The following is a 17,567-nucleotide window of genomic DNA, read 5'->3' on the forward strand; positions in this document are numbered from 1 at the left end:
GCATTCAAGGTTCTGTTAACCTATTTAAGGACATGATTCACAAGCCATTTTTTCCCCTTAACAACAGGGCACTGTTTCTGACAACAATTGCTGTGATAACAATCTGCATCTTCATGCATTATTGACTTATTATTGTTTATTAGTCATGTTTTTTGCATTCATCTTTTAAAAGCCACCGTAGTTCAAACGTGGGGCAGGACGGGCGCTATCATTCAACAGAATTCAATTATTCAATGACACTGGTTCTGTTTTGATAGGAGCAATAATTGCAATCTTGATTAAAATGCAAGTAATGCACAACCCTAAAGTCAACACAAATCTGTATTTAAAACAGAGTGCCACCTTTTGTCAGCTTCAAAAATGGCCCACTCTCCAAGATAAACTGGTCCAAAGCTATAAACCCCCTATTTTCAAAAGGACATGGCTTGGATCCAGACCAATGGGTTCGCATAAGTGCAACAACTGCAATCACTGCAGCAATAACGCAAGGAAAATACCTTAAAGCATTTCATCATACGTAAAACCACATCTGTCACTTACAGACTGCCTGATCTGCAATGGGTTTTTTTTTTACATTGGGATGAAAGGCCAAAAGGCACCTACAGGACAGATTTTCTGAACATAAATGTGCTATCCGTACAGGTAATATAAACTACCCCATGGCCAGACACTTTTTTTACTTCTACAGTCCCATTCCAGCCAGCCTCCAATGACACAGACCACATACCAGAGACAATACAGAAGAAAACGTAGCAACAAGACGATGATAAACTTTCTGTATCTATAATCTTCGAGGCATTAACCTTGCCTGTTTCTATAGTGTTTGATAATCCACTGTTTGTAAGTTTGAATTTGTACCATGTCATTTCTTAAAAGAGAGTGCCTTGTTATTTGTGATGATAAAGTGCTTAGAAAAACTAAAACGATACCCAGATACAAAACTATTGTCAAAACTTGTATCGAAATTAGATTACATAAAATGGACCAAATCTGCCTTTTCTTGAATAGATTTGTTGTAAGATGTTGTAAGCGTTTTTTATAATTGTGGTATCAAAATCTGTATTTTCTTCTGTATTGAAATCACGTTTTACATGCAGTACAAGGTAGTCTCTGTTATAACAATTACCAGCTAAAATGAAAGAATATATCAGGTATATCAGGTCTGACCTGTTTGAGGATCAGCGCGGCCATTTGGTGACTGCAGTCGAAGATGATGCGGAACTCCCTGCTCCTCTTCATCTCTTTGAGCAGAGGCCTCACGTCCTGAGAGTCCACGGGAAGCTGACGGATCTTTAGTCTGATGTTATACCTGGAGGGGGCCATGATCAGCTCCTGCAGTCGTATTAGGCCTGCAACACAAAACACATGAATGGAATCACAATCTCATGCTTTTACCCCCTTCATTTAATGCACTTAACCTCTCAATGATTCTATTAATTTCGTACAGCATTACAACAATTGCTTGATAATTCTCTAGTCCTGGTTTATTTCCACAATTAGTCCCAGTTTTAAATGTTCAGACTTGTCTTGCTTTGGTCATAGTTTGGGACCAGTTTCAAGTTAATCTCTAAATGTATATTTGTATTATTTAGTTCAGTCCCTGTTTAGTCCCAATTTTGGTGCGGTGATGTTGCAATAGTGAACGCACCCGTAGACTTTATGTGATGTGTGTGCAAGTCTACGGGTGCATTTTCAATTATTTGGTCCTACATAGAGCACATTTTAGTCCTCATGTGTCCTTTTCTATAGACCTTGATTGGTTCTGATCTAATCCAGGTCTAGTTGCAGGTTTTGTCCTGGTTTTGTCTATGGTAAATATAAATAATTTCAGATCAATAGTGCCTTCACACTTGCCCTTATTTGGCTTTGGTTTGAACTCCTGATGTAGACGTGTTCGGGTCCTTTTCTACTCCTTGTTTGTTCCCTGTCAAGTCCAGTTTTGATCCCGTGTTTAGTCCCTATTTTGACATAATGTGTGAACAGAGCCTCAAACCATTTTTTTTTTCTTTTTTACAAACTCCTTCCCAAAACATGTAACACACAGTGCCCATTTGACTCACCTGTGCTGTCGTCATACACCACAGTCGCCGTCTTCCACTTGAGGAACTGCACCAAGTCCAGGATGGCGTAGCTCAGAGAGGAGTAGTCCGGGTACAGGTTGGCGTAGAAGGTGTCCCTGTTGTCCATGGGGTGATGTTTCCACCGCACCTGGATGTGTGGTACCTCCAGCGCGTTACAGATGGACTGCACTGCATTTGACGAGGAGCTGTGAGAAGGTCCGAAAATCGCTACCACACCTAAAGACAGCTGGTCACAGGCTGAACAGAAAGAGGAGTGAGTTTTATGTATTATGTGACGCACTGTGTAATCTCTTGTATTATCACTGAAATGAATTGGGTTCAACTTTGGAATTGCTGTATCATATCCCGATTTAATACTTCTCAATTTAATGCAGCTCTGTGCTACCATATGCAAACTTACATTTACACTACCCACTCCCCTTATTGGTCAGGCTCTGAAGCCATGTGTATGTGTCAATGAGTTTTTCACAATTCTGCTATGTTTTTTTTATATGGGTTTGGCCTCTCTTTCACTCGACAGCAAGTTACAGTATGTGTCCACTAACTGCAAAAACATAGGAAGAGGTAGTTTATTTTGGGACACACATTTAGAGCTACACTTAAGAGGCGCAAGACATGTATTCTTTCTTATTTTAAATCTGACAGTATTGCCCCAAAAAGGCACAACTTCTAAAAGTTGTCTTCTTGTTCTAAACAGGAAGTAAGATTACAAGCCCCCAGCCATCAAACATGGCCGCCGCTTTGAGTCATAGCAGTGCTCATTAACCAGTGTTGCCAGTTCAGCCTTTAGGGGCTAGCTACATATGGAAGTTCACAGTCGGTTAATCATGCGCAGTAGTAGTAGTGCTCCCACACGAGTGCGTGCGAGGAGCGCAGGCTCACGTGCCACATGACCTTTCTGACCAATGAGAGCAAGAGCTGCTGGAGCGGAGCAAAGCGAGTCGAAACTAAAGATTAAAAAGCGGTTTTAAAGCGATTTTCAACAGAGGAAAAAAGACATGATCTGAAAAAAGACAAAAAGCGCCACATAATCCGATCCTTTTTAAAATCTGCATGTGCCCTGTCAGCTAAACACAAGCAGTTTGTTTTTACATTGCGCGCCATGGGAAAAATGCTTTCTGGACTGGGGAAGATTTTTTTCTCTGCAGTTCCAATGGACTGGCCACTAGTCCAACCCACAACAGGCTTGAGTAAGCAATATCATATCCAATGTTTTAATAGATCCATGGGAAAAAGGCAGTACGGCATAATACCTTTGCTGGACAAACAGGTGTACTGCAGCTTTTTACATCAAAATGGTTGCTTTTCCCATGGGAATGTAATGTTTTCATGGCCAGTGTATTCATGTAAACAGGGCGTGTAACAAAGTGTGTAGAATTAACCAATCACAGTGAAGTGTGAATTTTTAGGAGCAGCATCGATAATTGATATGTATTAATTTCCCCAACATGTAAATAAAATGTTTGAATTTTATGGGTTACATGGACACACGTTTTACACCGACAAAAAAAAGAGTTCATTGCGTAATATATTAAAAAAAAGAAAAAAAGTAATGTTTCACTGAAAATTCCCAACGTAAACTAGAGAAACATCAGAGCAACATAAGCAATCCTGACCGTACCAGAACATCAACCTACCTTTTCTCGACGCCTCAAAACTGTCGTAGATATTAATCCTCTGTATGTCGTACGTTAGCGTCGTGTTTGGCAACAAAGTCCTATTTCTGTTGATGTTATTGACAGCAAATTTAAAGGCTAGCTCCTCCGGGCTAACAAGCGACACCGGGCCGTCCGTCTGTTCAAAGATTCCCCCTGAAACACACAAGGAGAGAAAACAAATTCAATCTCACGTCAAGATGAAACACAGAAAACCACAAAGGAGAAAATGTTGGGGACTATTTGGTGGTACGGCGGAGAGGAGAGCAGCGCGCACGTTGCACCAGGCATCACATTTGCTCAACAAACATCGAAGCAACATTGTCTGTTTTCAAAAAGGATCTGCAAAACCCGAAATGAGCTTTGATGTGTAAGGCCATAATGGATGTAGGGAGTCTCCGAGTGAGTCTGTGGTCCATCAAAGCTTAAGTGCATCTCAAGCTCTTGTCTATCCATTAAGACGCCCTTTTATTTTGCCACCTTACCCGCACATAAAACTCCTCTGTTTTGTCTATGTGCTCCAAAGAAACAATTTAGTGTTCTTTCGAAATGGACCAGCACGTGGCAAAAATCTTTTCATCAAAGAAAGATATCAAAGTAAAACCAGACCACTGTAGGCTCATGTGCATCGTGGGGCGTTCTCTTTCCATCTCAAGCGACAGACATACCATGCAAACATTTACTTTCACAAGCTTTTAAGCATTTTATAATAGATTCTCACACACACAATGTTGTATTTAGAGGGGTTTGTGCACACTTGAGTAATTTTTATTCTTCTGAATTCAAGACAATTCAAGAGCTGTTGTATACTACACCAAATACATGCCCACTGTTCTGTACTTTTTTTTGACATTTTTTTTAATTTTGGTTGTTTTTCTTAACTGTGATTCACATAGTATTCAATAGTGTTGCATAGCCAGTTTGACACACACACACACAAAATCCACAGCACACTACTGTTATCTGTATTCATTTACACTTCTTGTTACATATTTTGCTTTAAAATGTCAATTGCTATGGTCCATCCATCCATTTTCTACCGCTTGTTCCCTTTCGGGGTCGCGGGTGACTGGAGCCTATCCCAGTGACTTTGGTCCTTAGGCGGGGTACACCCTGGACAGTGGCCAACTTGTCGCAGGGCCAACACAGAGACATAGACATTACAGACACTCTCACATTCATTCACTAGGGCCAATTTAGACATACCAATCTTTACCTAACACATGCATGTCTTTGGACGGTGGGAGGAAGCCGGAGAACCCGGAGAGAACCCACGGTAACACGGGGAGAACATGCAGACTCCACCCAGAGAGATCATGTGATGTTGGTCTGGTCCGGGAATCAAACCCATGATCTCCTTCTTGGGAGGCAAGAGCGCTAACCGCCTTTGCCACCGTGCACCCCCAATTGCTATGGTAACGGACTTTGTTGTAATGATGTTTACGGTGACGTACCGCATGAGTCAGGCAGAAACTAGTGCGGCTGTTTTCAACTATTAGACAAGTATTGCAATTTAAAATGTCAAAATTTGAAAATAGTGATCCATATCCATCTACTGTGTATCACAACTATAAAAAAGACAAAGGCATACATACAATGACAAACACCACACATCTACTGTCAAGCCTCGATTGTCAGCAGTGTAACTCACAGTGTAAGTCTTTTTAAATATTCAACTTTATTTGAAGAAATCATCACTTAAATCAAATAAAGTTGTTACATTATCCTTTGAACTGCTCATCAGCTCTCAGATGCTAAACAACTCGAGGTCTGGTTAATACTTGGATGGAAGACAATTGGAACACCAGGTAAACTGTCCCTATGTCCTTAGGCAAGACACTTCACCCACATTGCCCTAGTATGAATCCGGAGTGTCAGTCAAGGCAACAATATGCATGAATTTGTTCGGGAACAATAAACAGCAAGACGATACATGCCAACTGTAAAACTATTACCATGTCAACATTATTCTGAGTGCTTTTCTTTTTGTTTGTTCTTTAATAGGACAAACAAACTTGTAAGCTTAAAAAATGTGTCTCTACTCCTACAATGTCTGCCGAAAAACCACAGCAGTTTGACTATTACCGTAAACAGCTGTGTTTTGTAGTTGGAGCACATAATAACACTTTTGTGTAAATTGGTAGATGAGACAGACTTGAAAAGCCTGCGTGACTCAGAGGCCATTTTAGAAAACTGTAGATCTGTTTTCAATAGCACTCTGCACATTAGCCCATAAGAAACCTGTCCAAACTCATCATACAATATCATCCAGTTCACAATTCATTTCCTTGCTGCTGTACATCTTGAAGTGAGTGTCCAATTGCACCTTTTTGAAATGTCTCGAATTTACTGAATCTTCTGAGAAAAGAGCTGTTTCTGTTCATCGTATTATACCCTGCTCACGTAAGGTAGATTTTTATATTATAACAAGTATAGTTCTTGCCAGTAAGACAAATTCAAATAAATAGATGTTATAACCATAGCAACATATACATTGCTATTAAACAAACTATAACTATTCTCATCATAAACCTAAACTAATGGTATCCTCTGGGACTCTTAAATATAAGCTTGGATGACTCGTGAATATAGGTTTTCAGATTGGTGCATAATGTTTTTATCTTAGTCTTAATAGTAGCAGTATTCTTTTCTCATACATAGTTTTGAGGTAAGTAGAACATTCAGACCACATCACAAGTTAAAACCAACTTATTGTGACTGTAAATGTAAAGAACAATGATTTTGGCTTGCAACCTTGTCGTCATGGATTCAATGGTAGAGGAAAATTTTCCAGAATTCCAGAATACCATTGATTCCTACAGATGATCAATGTACCGGTGCTAATATCGGTATCAGAGATATTATATGGTTTTCCCCAGATTTCTACATTTGGCACCGATATTTGCTGTGTCCATGTGCATCATTATTTGGTAAAACGACAAAAACATTCATAAAACAAACTGACCGATGCAAAGAGAGAAAGAGAGGGGGGAAAAAGAAGAAAAAAATTCTATTATCGCAGCGGTTATCTTTTCCATGGTGCAAATTGAAGATATTCCAAGCAAGAATGTTGTATTGAAATGGCATGAACGTTCATTGACAGTTTTTGAATGCCTTTTCTTCAGATCTCCATAGATTCAGCTTTTGTCACAGGCATGTCCTCATCCCTCATCATCAAAGCCGCCATCATCGTCCTCATTTCACCTCCTTGATACCTGCTGCTACCAGGTTTAAAATAGCACATGTGGCTCTATGTTCCCTCTACACAACAACACTTTAAGACCTGGCTCACATCTCCCCATGACTGCACCTCTGATACAATGTGAACGACCTCCCCCAACTCTGCTGCGCTCGTGCTGTGAGGGGCCGTGATGCATGAAGCCCCCACTGGAACGCCTCACATTAAAATAAATGAATCCTTCCATTTTGCAGGGAAATCTCATTAGTGTACATTAAGTAATTGCTGGAGTATATAGTAATTTGACTGTTAAGAGGATAAAATGTGCGTCACTCACAAGCACTTTGGCAAATTTGATAAACAGGACAAAGACGTTCCTTGGGAGGCATTGGATAATTCACGTTGCCCTTTAGAAAATTTCGCCAAAGAACGCAATAGGGTTCCGTAACTACGTGATGGGAAGAGCATTTTTGTAGCACAATGTTATAATGGCTATGTCTAATGTTGATGCAAATGACTTAACATTCATTAAGGCAAGGGTAGAATCCAGATTGAGATGTTTCACTTATGTTCTGAGGATCCAGAGTCAAAAAGCTTATAATTAGTAAGTTTTCACCAGACTGGAGCACAAAGGCATCTAATGAGTCTCTAAGGTCCCACAACAATGTATAAATCAAGCGCTAATTGCAGACTTAAACATAGCTTGACTTCGAAGGACATAAATCAGCCGTAAAGAGACTCATGAAGAGACATCACAAAGTATGTTATTAGTTATTTATTTTTCACTCCAAATGTGACATATAAAAATTTATAAGACAAGAGAATATGATGGATAGGCACCAAAATACCTCCAGCGGTTTGACAAGTAACCTTTGTTTAAAAAATAAAATAGACTTATATGACATATGCTGATATCAGTCCTTAAGTGTACACAAAATCCCTGTTTTTTCTTTTATTTGGCGTTAAACAAACTAAATTTATATTGTCTTCAGTGTTAAGTGTAGTGTATTAAGTGTATTTTATCTACTTTGTTTCATTCACTGTCTTTCACCATCTATGTTATTTTCTACAATGTATCAAAAAATCTTACAAAGCTTGAATAAACCATAATAACTAGAATTAGAACGTTCTTAAATGTAAACTAAACTGAGGAATCTAAATGTTGAGATTTTTAAAGCAATTTTCATGGAATTGAAAAATACCACACAAACACATTATGTCAGATTTCACAATATTGTACGTTGTTAAATTTAGATTTGGAAAACGCTTTGATGTGACTGGGCTCCTGCAACACGCTCGACCAAAAACAATTAAAATACACACAATATAGCATAAAAAGCGCTGGTTTTAGCTGCAAACATCGTGTGGGCACCAGCACCTACTCGAAAATCTCAAGTGTGCTTGGGCCGGCTGACGTAGCGCAATTTATTTATTTATAATGTTTAAGAGTGCGCACTTCAAAGAGCGTGGTGTGTGACTGATGGGGCCTGTGCCAAAACAAAGTCCATCAAAAAGAGTGATGCCACGGGTTGTTTGTGCTTTTTAATGTCAGTGCACTGGTTTGAAGACGGAAAGCTGTCTGTACTGTCAAGGTGGTAAAGTATTTTAAGTGATTTAGTGACGGACTTAGTGTTGAAAAAGGTAAATCTAGTAATTACTTAAACCATTATGTGTGCAAAAATGGCTGTCTGTTTTGTCTTGTGCATGTCAGCTATAATACATGATACAGGAATACATTATGTTTGAAAGAGTGAGGTAAATGCAGATTTTTAAGTATACATTTTATTTATTTTTAGGGACTGGTAGATAAGATAAGATATTCCTTTATTGTCCACACATGGGGAAATTCCATTGTTGCAACGCAGGTAGATACAGAGGAAAAGGACAGATAACTTATAGGAAGTTTAAAAAACACTCTTAACAGAAGAACTCTTATAAACAAAAACTCCTATAGACAAAACCTCTCATTTCCTAATAAGGGATGGAGGGGGAAAATAAATAAAGATAATAATAAAATAAAAACAGTTAGCGTGAGACAAGATAATATTAATAATAATGGTAAAATAAACACTCTATTTTCATCAGTTATATGCTCATAAATGTGACATTATTGCACGTGAGTACAACAGTAATTGCACATGAATATGACGGTATTGCACATGGTTAAGTCAGTAGAAGGGAGTGGGGACAGTAACAACAACACAAATTGCATACAATTACATACAGCCCCTAACCCTTTACTCTATCTCTCTTAATGCTTATTGCTCAGGTTTGATGTTTACCAGATTCATTTACACAACCTTTATCCTATTTACCGCTGGGTCCCAGTGCTGGACTCCCTGTGGCCCGCTTTTGAGCCGCGGGCCGGTGTTTTGGAATTTCTGTAGGAGTCTGTCTGGAGATGAATAAGCGGAAAATAATTAAACATTTGTTTGATGTATTGCTAGTATTTCTATTTCTAATTTTAGGTTTTCAAAATGGTTTCAGTTTTTTTAAAAGGAACGCCCAAGTATTTAGTGATACTATTTCCTATTAACACAATCTGTCTTTTAAATTGACATAATTAAAATTGCCAAGTTAATCAGAGCACATTTAACCCTTTCAAAAGTGCTGTTCAAATGTGACTTTGAGTATTTGCTCTTTTTACAGCAGAGGTAAAAATGGTTACCACGGCACTGCCCTTGTAAAAAAAAAAAAGCGCAGCCAAGGTCAATTCAAAGACTTTTCTGCTAGCTCTGAATACGACCTTACTTACAGTTACAGCTCGCAACAGATATTCCCAATAAAACTTCATATTTCACGGAATGCAGACCCGAGTGTCAAGCAGCAAACATGCATATTTTATTTTTATTGGCTTCTTTGGTGCAATATATCAAGCTTGTTAAACCTAGCTGCCAGTACAGCCCAGAAATTGAAACCGGTTCATTATACGAATACTTGCTTGTACTTGTATTACCCTCGTTTTGGTTTGTTGAAGGAGACAGTATGAAAAATCAACTTTATCAAGCTTTTAACCATATCTTAATGGCGTTCCCTCATCATTAGCCTGATCAAAGCTGTGTTTGGATTGATGTTTGTATGTATGTATGTATGTATGTATGTATGTATGTATGTATAATATTCATAATAATAAATACCTAAACGATAATAAAGCCGCACGTGGCGTGGTACGAGCCACCGCGAAGAGCACACCTCTAATCCCCCGCCTACATCACCCCTCCCCCAATAACAGTACAAACTTTACACTACTTAATTCAACATTTTCACGACCGCACGGTTTGAGATAGAGTTTTGTCCCCTTTGGCCAAATCTGTGTGTGCCAAATTTTAACTGTTAATGCAAAGTACATTTTTTCATTGCATTCAAAATGCCTGTAAACCAAAACACATGTAAGTCTATGGCAGTATTTGTCAGGTTGCCCCGGTAACATGCTTGCAGTAAGAGGGATGCCGTCATTGGCTTTTTTTTTTGTTAGAATGGCAAGAAATGAAGATAAGCTTGTTATATTAAGTTCAGGAGAAGGACCACACCCCTTTCACAGCCCTTCCTACGGCTACACTATTTAAGCATCCAGGTCACACCCATTTTGTGCCCCTTCCTCCCACCCTCTTCTAATTATTATTCCAATTAACTTCAACCAACTTGTGTTGTCGCATATCAATAAACACTTTGCATCGTAACTGGGGTTGTGGCCCTTTCTAGCGAAGGATGTCTGTGCCAAATGTAATTTTTCTATGTCAAAGTAAATGTTTTCATCCCATTCAAAATGCTTTTAAACAAAACGCATGTAAATCAATGCTAATATTTGTTAGGTTGTTATGGGAACATGCTGGCAGATTGAGGTATGCCATTCTTGGCTTTTTCAATCAGAATGGTAAGAAGAATGTCTGTAGTACTTTGTACGACGAGGTGCACTTTTGTCAGCGCAGTGTTTGATCCAATATGGCCGACTTCCTTTATGATTGAGGGCGGGGTCATAGTGTCATTTTTTACTTGTCCTTACTTTTAATGTCTTCTTTTGGCATCGGGCTCCCATTGTTAATCGATTTTTGAGTTGGCGCTACTGAGCCACCTTTCAATATTTTTTTCACAGAGTCTTCACTCAAAATTAGAACTTACAGAGTTCTAATTTTTTATACCACTCACTAGCTGATCCGTCTTGTTTACCACTCGATTTTGGTGTTTTTCCAGCCTCCGGATACAATTTTGATAAGTCCTTCGCTGGGATGATTCACTTCTTTTGGCTCGGGCCTAATACATTTATTTTTGATTATTTACATTTTTGTTTTAAATCAAAATCGATTTCAGGAATAATGGCTCCAGTCCATCTGAGTGAAGTGCATTAAAGGAACCTATTACAGAAAATCGACTTTTAGAAGCTACCATATTATAATTGTTCCTCCTGTCATTAAATCACTTGAAGTTGTATTTAAAGCGATTCATGCATATTGAAGTCATTTTAATTCTCTTGCAGATGCCATTGTCAGTCCAGGTCTTCACCTCTCCCCGTGACACGCCCACTGACTTACTTCTTTCAGCAATTCTACTTTCTCAAAAGGTGACACATGTAGTTATTGTTGTCGTTTTTATCGTATTAACTTAATTTTGTCATTCAGAAAGTTTGATTCCATGACCTCCCTATGTCTTAGAAATGTCAATAAAATTTTACGCTAAATTAGAAATTCCATACCTTCTTCCTCAGAGCATTTCCAGCCTTGCCTTCCCACCTACATTACTATCGGAAACAATTCTGCTCCTCTTTTGTCCTCACTTCCTCTGATGGGATTCCCGATCCTGAAAAGCTCTCTGTCCCTGTGGATGTGAAGCAGCACTCGGTTTACACAATGACGCCGGCAAACAATGACCGGCACAAAGCTCGCACAAATTACCATGAACACAACGGAAACACAGCCAATTTCAGGAGGGGGAAGAATATGTTCTTTCCCCGTAATTATGCGTATCACCACTGCGCCAGGGAGCTACGCTGTCGCACAATGTTGCAAGCGCTGAAAGTTGGCGTGTTGATATTTGCCACACGCGCCGCAGCCGAGGGAGTGGGCCGGTAAATCTGTTACATTTAATCAATGATAAGCATCAGCAGAGGAAATGAGCGCTGCAGTTTAATTAAAGGTGCCAGGCTTCATGTTGGCTCATTAGTCTGCACAGTGGCCGCGCTGGAACATGCACTGTGCTTGATCCTGGACATGCTCGCCTCTTCCCATGTTTGCTACACCCTTCACCCGAGCCCCTGTTTTGAACTGCCCCTGCAGTTCAAAACAGAGCGCTAGCATGAGCCAAATGTGCTGCTTCTTATACAGGGAGACCAGCTGAAATAGGTCTATTAGAAAATACCCTTTTTGTGATTTTTATAGTTCAAATAATAATTATAGGTATGTAAATTGAGAAAAAATAAAGCTGTTTAATTTTCCTCCCCACTGCCCCACTTGCAGGATCCAACAAGTATAATATTTAAAAAATAATGTACTAAGCAACTTAACTAAGGAGTAATCATTGCTGGTTTAATGCATCAGTATCGCCCCAATATAGTTTTAATTTTAAGTGACCTTTGACTTTTTCACATTCAAAATATATAATATTTTGTTTTAGATTGCAACAGTGCTAGATTTTCAGGCAGGGCAACCATTTCTAGCTAAGCATGATTTTGTTGATTCTAGTTAAGCATGATTTTGTTAAAAATGAGTGAGGATTGTGCCCTGGCCATTTTGTATACTTTTATCCTCAGAGGTGCATGAGAAGAGGCATTTGTCTTAAACTCACAACACAACCTTTAATCACTACTAATTTATTTTCTGTATTTTTGAGTGCAAAATGCGAACCTAGTTCTATATGTACATGTATTTGCATGTCAATTGTGTTCCTAATGCATTGCACCTTGGCAAATGGAAATGCAGAAGAAAGTGATAGTGCTCCAAAGCCAGTTGGACTATAACCGAATTAGAGTCATATTTCATCATCCAGAGTCATTTATTTACCTCTTTGTCTTCCTAATGATGTCTTTAACTTACTGTACCACCAATCATTTGCCGTTCTATTGTTTTCTCAAACGTTGTCCCTTGATGGGACACCAGAGTTCTTTTAACTCATATATGAATCTATTAAAATAGATAATGAATTATATTATTGATTTACAGTACTTGCTTTCAAATCAACACACTCAGGTGTAACTGGGTAGGAAAACATTGTTCTCTGGACATATTTATTTTAACAAGAACCAAGCGTTTATAAAATAGAGTGGACATATTCTTGTACATTTCTTGAAAACATGCTTTTGGTCACCTATTTCACATTGATTTTGAATTGAATTTTAAAATCATGTTTACATTTGGAAAATTAGATCTGTTGTCAGAGGTGAGAATGAACAATGTAGAGGATATTTACTTGTGATGCAACACTCAAAGAAAATCGAGTCGTTTGTGAGCACTCAGAGAAAACAAGCTCATAAACAGGATTAATGAAACAAGCGTGAAGCAAAATATAACGGCAAGACAAGACACAGAAAGATGGTCCACGGTAGTGATGCAGAGGTTGTCTTTTGACAGGTCTGGCCAAGAAAGTCTCATTTCAATAAGGTGTGTTCCATGTCTGCACTCACTGTACGTCTTTGAGTTCAGCCGCGTTTGGATTCACTTCCTCATTAGACTCATTTCTCAGTGAATGTGAGTCGGATTGTAATGAAACACACAGTGTTTTGAAGCTTAAAATACAGAAAACGCATAGTGACCACTGTCTAATGAGGGCTTCTTCAACAGTGTGTCAAACGCTTGCGCTTCCTGCTAGAGTGACCCCGGTGGCCGTTAGCCAAAAAAATCAATGAATTAGATGCACCATTGTATGGGCTGCAGGGTTCGAAGCATGGGAAAAAAGTAGCGGCTTAAAGTCGAGGGAACAATATAACATGGTCAAATGTTCACTCCATTTTGTACGATGTGGTGTAAAGGTGTCCTTTACCTACCCATATCTGTTTGATACATTTTACCCCTTTACCACATTTAAAAGCAAATTCTGGTGTGTAGCAGCACAATGTTTTGCCTGAGAGGAACCCCAGCCCACACGATTTGTGGTATTTAGAAGGAGAAAACCTAAAAATGATGACAAACTCCTTTGAATGTGTCTGTGAGGGCTGGAGTCATTAGACAAATGTGTTAGTGTTAGTGTGCAGCCTTTTCAGAACATCATGTATTATCATATAAATGGAATTTGGGCTCCTAATGTTTGAGAGTATAATGGGAAAAGGCTCTTTTAATTATGTTATTTCTTCCACCAACTCAGTGTCCACATTGGCTCTCTATCACAGCTGAGAGCCTCTCTTATTTATTTGATGCGATTAGTGCTCCTCTTGCAGGCCTATAATGTTGTGATATCTCCTCTGTCACACAACTGTCAGGTAACAACACATTTGTAAAATCTAATTTTATGCTCAAGTGCTTCTGCTTCTGCAATTTATCGCAGCCATCGCTCAAGCCCGCATTCCCGTTCCACTCCAACTTCTCCAGTCTCCGCCCTCTCTTCCCGGTTTACTGAGGTGTTTTGAACTCATTATCATTCCCAAACATTCGGCTCGGATAATCTGTCAGGGTGGGAGGCTGCGGCTCGGAATCGTACCGGGCAATGCACTCCTGATTGGGGCTGATGGGGCGTGCTGCAAATGAAAATACCTGCTTTCCCTGCGATTAAAGTGCAAATAATGGCTGGGTCTTTGCACTGCATGCTAAAACACCAGAGGTTCTGTCAGTTCAGTTCAACAGTAGGGAGGAAAAAGTAAGCTGGTGCAAAGCACAGGTCCTATGCAGTTTTTTATATATTCAATTTGGCCTGAGTTTAACTCTCCAGATGTTCAAAGAACTAAGAATCGCTTTAAGTGTAAAGTGGCTTGTGACAGCTAGTTCAGCTAGGGAGGTTGTGCTGTAAATTATTGGCATGAAATGGCATATAAAATATATATACAAATGTTTATACTGACATCCCCTGAATTTAAATGATAATACTAATTCCCAAATCTAGTGTAATCATATTAAAGACAAAAAATATATGATATGTTTTAGCAATTCATCCAAAATGTGCTAAAAAAAACAAAACATATGTAAATGGCTGTTTAACGTAAAAGTAAATAGAATGAACAATTATACATAGAAAAGCAAATATTTCCATTTTCATGCACATTTTAATAACTCTTTTTGCAGCCTTTTATATTTTCTTATTATATTATGATATATATTTTCTAATTTTTCACAACTTTTCATTTACCTGTACGTACTTAATTCCTATAGAGCTGTGTATTGTCAAGTACTTCATGATACGATATGTACCAATGCACGGTCCCTGATACACATCCAGATACATGGATATCCCTATTATTTAGTTGTTTAGTCAGTGTTTTTATCATGAATAACAAAATGAACTTGATTTCCATGTTCACATAGCCCTAAGATTGTGTTAGATAGTGTTTAGAAATAAAAAGTATGTTTAACAATGTATAATGTATAATGTTTAAATGTATCTGTATCGATATGCGTACTGGAAAACAAATCCATCGGAATATATTGCTGTATAGTTTGAGAGAATTGTATTCCTGCCGTTCTCCAGAATGGAAATGAATTAATACTTCAGTGTCACCACAAATGCATAGCAGGTTAGCATTAGAAATCTACTGACTGACTGCAAACCCCAACTTAAAATGCTGCTTGGCTCTCCTGAAGACTGCTACAAAAAGCTAAAAAACAAAACAAAACAGGCTCCATCCATTTAGTCAGGAAAAACTGCCTCTTGGTGTCAACCATAATAGCAGGGACGGTCCAGCTCGGAATTGATTAGCCAAACCCAAGCAGCGGGACTCTCATGACCTTTTTTTTTTTTAACCATCCACCAATCTCTGACACACAATCCGCTCAACAATTTCGCCCTTCGTTTCTGTTCCACCTCTCCCATCTGCGTGCTATTGTTTCCACAGAGGTATAAGCCCATCCCGGTGCCAAAATCCTCACCCCAGCGCCAGTTCAATCAATGTTGGAGCCAAGACAACCTGGAGGCCACACAATGGTAGCTAAAGCCAGGTGGACAGGGGCCGCGAGCAGTGCCAAGATTCACTGTGTGTCCGTCAATGTCCTCTGCTCCTGGATACCTCTTCGGACCCCTCTATTGTATTGCGTTGACATATAGAAGAAGGGGATATTGCAATCTGGGTGTTTTGTCACTTCAGGATATAAACGTACGGAAAGAAAAATAACTTGCGTCTTTGCAAAAAAAATGTAGAAACGCTTCAAAAATGACGTCAGTTCTCGATGCAATTTAGCATTATATATCCAACTGACCGTGACCAAACTGTACTCAATTAAGATTATTCAGTTTACAGTTTTTAGAAGTATAGTGCAAGTATAACAACTGTTAAAATGTTGACTGACCTTTGCCTATCCGTGGGTTTCACCTTCCTGTCATATACAGTATTTTGAGGACTTTTTCTATTCAAAATATATCCTATTTTGTTTTAAAATGATGTTTGCTATGGTGACGGTTATAATTTGTCATAATTTTCAACCCCATGGATAGCAGGGTATTGTGCTTGGAGGAGATTGGCATGTTGCAAAAAAACAGCAGTTATAATGGCTGCTTTAGGCTATTGAAGTTAGAACAAACAATTAGATTAAATTTGCTTTGTAATTCTGCCAGTTGAAATGTAATGCTGGTTAGTCATAGGAAATGTCAAGGAATGGAAAACACTAATGGGAAATGGTATTATCTCTCTGTCTTTACAGTCAGTTGTGATTTGGAAGAATACTTTGTATATAGTTACAGACATTGTAATACCTGTTTTATATAATTATAATGTATGTATTGTATTTCTTACATGGCCAGGAGTACTGTACCGTTATGTATTTATTTATACCTAATTATAGCAGCATAAATTGCGTAATCAATTAACCCAATTTATTCCTTTGATTTTTAGGAAAGTAACTTTTCTGAATACCACTGAATGAAAGAATAAGTGTACCAGAATACAGTTACTCAAAACTGTTACTGTGTACATATATTAAACACAGTTTTCAACAATGTAATACAAAACACAGCAATATTTTAAAACTGTATTACATTAAATGATGTGGTTTTCAAACAAAAATACATTGTAGTGCCTGGAAGTGTGAATATAGAGTCAAATCGAACCTACAGCTGCTTTCCTCACAGCATATCATTTCTGCAGAATTGGAATTGAAGAGAAACAACTTATCTAAATAACCTGCCCCTTGGATTATAAAGCAGACATTTTTCACCTCACAGTAAGTTATAGCAGGTCATTTGTGTGCTGTGGGGCTTTATTTCCATTAGTGGCATTTGGAAGACCTTTTTATTTTTACTGCAACAAACCTGTTGCAGCCCAATTGACTCTCTCTGAAGCCCAAAGCACTGTGGTTGGATGTATAGTTCCCGTAAAGCCGAGCTGTGTAATAGCCATCGATTTTACAAGTAACGTAACAATTAATAACCCCGCCAGTGTTGGTGTCAATGTCCGCACTTAAATGGAAAGACATTGTTTTAATTTAGCTCCAGTTATTGCCATACTGTTTTGACAGCCACTTAGTTCCAATAATGCTTAACATAATTAGAACAAGAGTGTGAATTCAGCTATGTATAAAACTTCTT

General features: G+C 38.6%; 1 protein-coding gene across 2 annotated transcripts in view; it reads right to left on the bottom strand.

Annotated features, from left to right (window-relative positions):
* grik3 (glutamate ionotropic receptor kainate type subunit 3) overlaps positions 1 to 17,567 on the bottom strand; it is a 160,204-nt gene that overhangs the window by 74,657 nt on the left and 67,980 nt on the right. For both annotated transcript variants that reach the window (XM_072460094.1, XM_072460093.1), the window contains exons 2-4: positions 3,719 to 3,892; positions 2,061 to 2,318; positions 1,168 to 1,349 (exon numbers count right to left, since the gene is read on the bottom strand). In XM_072460094.1, coding sequence (XP_072316195.1) covers positions 1,168 to 1,349; positions 2,061 to 2,318; positions 3,719 to 3,892 — 614 coding nt within the window. The remainder of the gene's footprint in view (positions 1 to 1,167; positions 1,350 to 2,060; positions 2,319 to 3,718; positions 3,893 to 17,567) is intronic.

Source organism: Eucyclogobius newberryi, unplaced genomic scaffold (assembly GCF_026437365.1).
Source record: "Eucyclogobius newberryi isolate DKJ021-1_F unplaced genomic scaffold, fEucNew1.0.hap1 SCAF_3, whole genome shotgun sequence".
In the NCBI taxonomy this organism is placed as follows: Eukaryota; Metazoa; Chordata; class Actinopteri; order Gobiiformes; family Gobiidae; genus Eucyclogobius; species Eucyclogobius newberryi.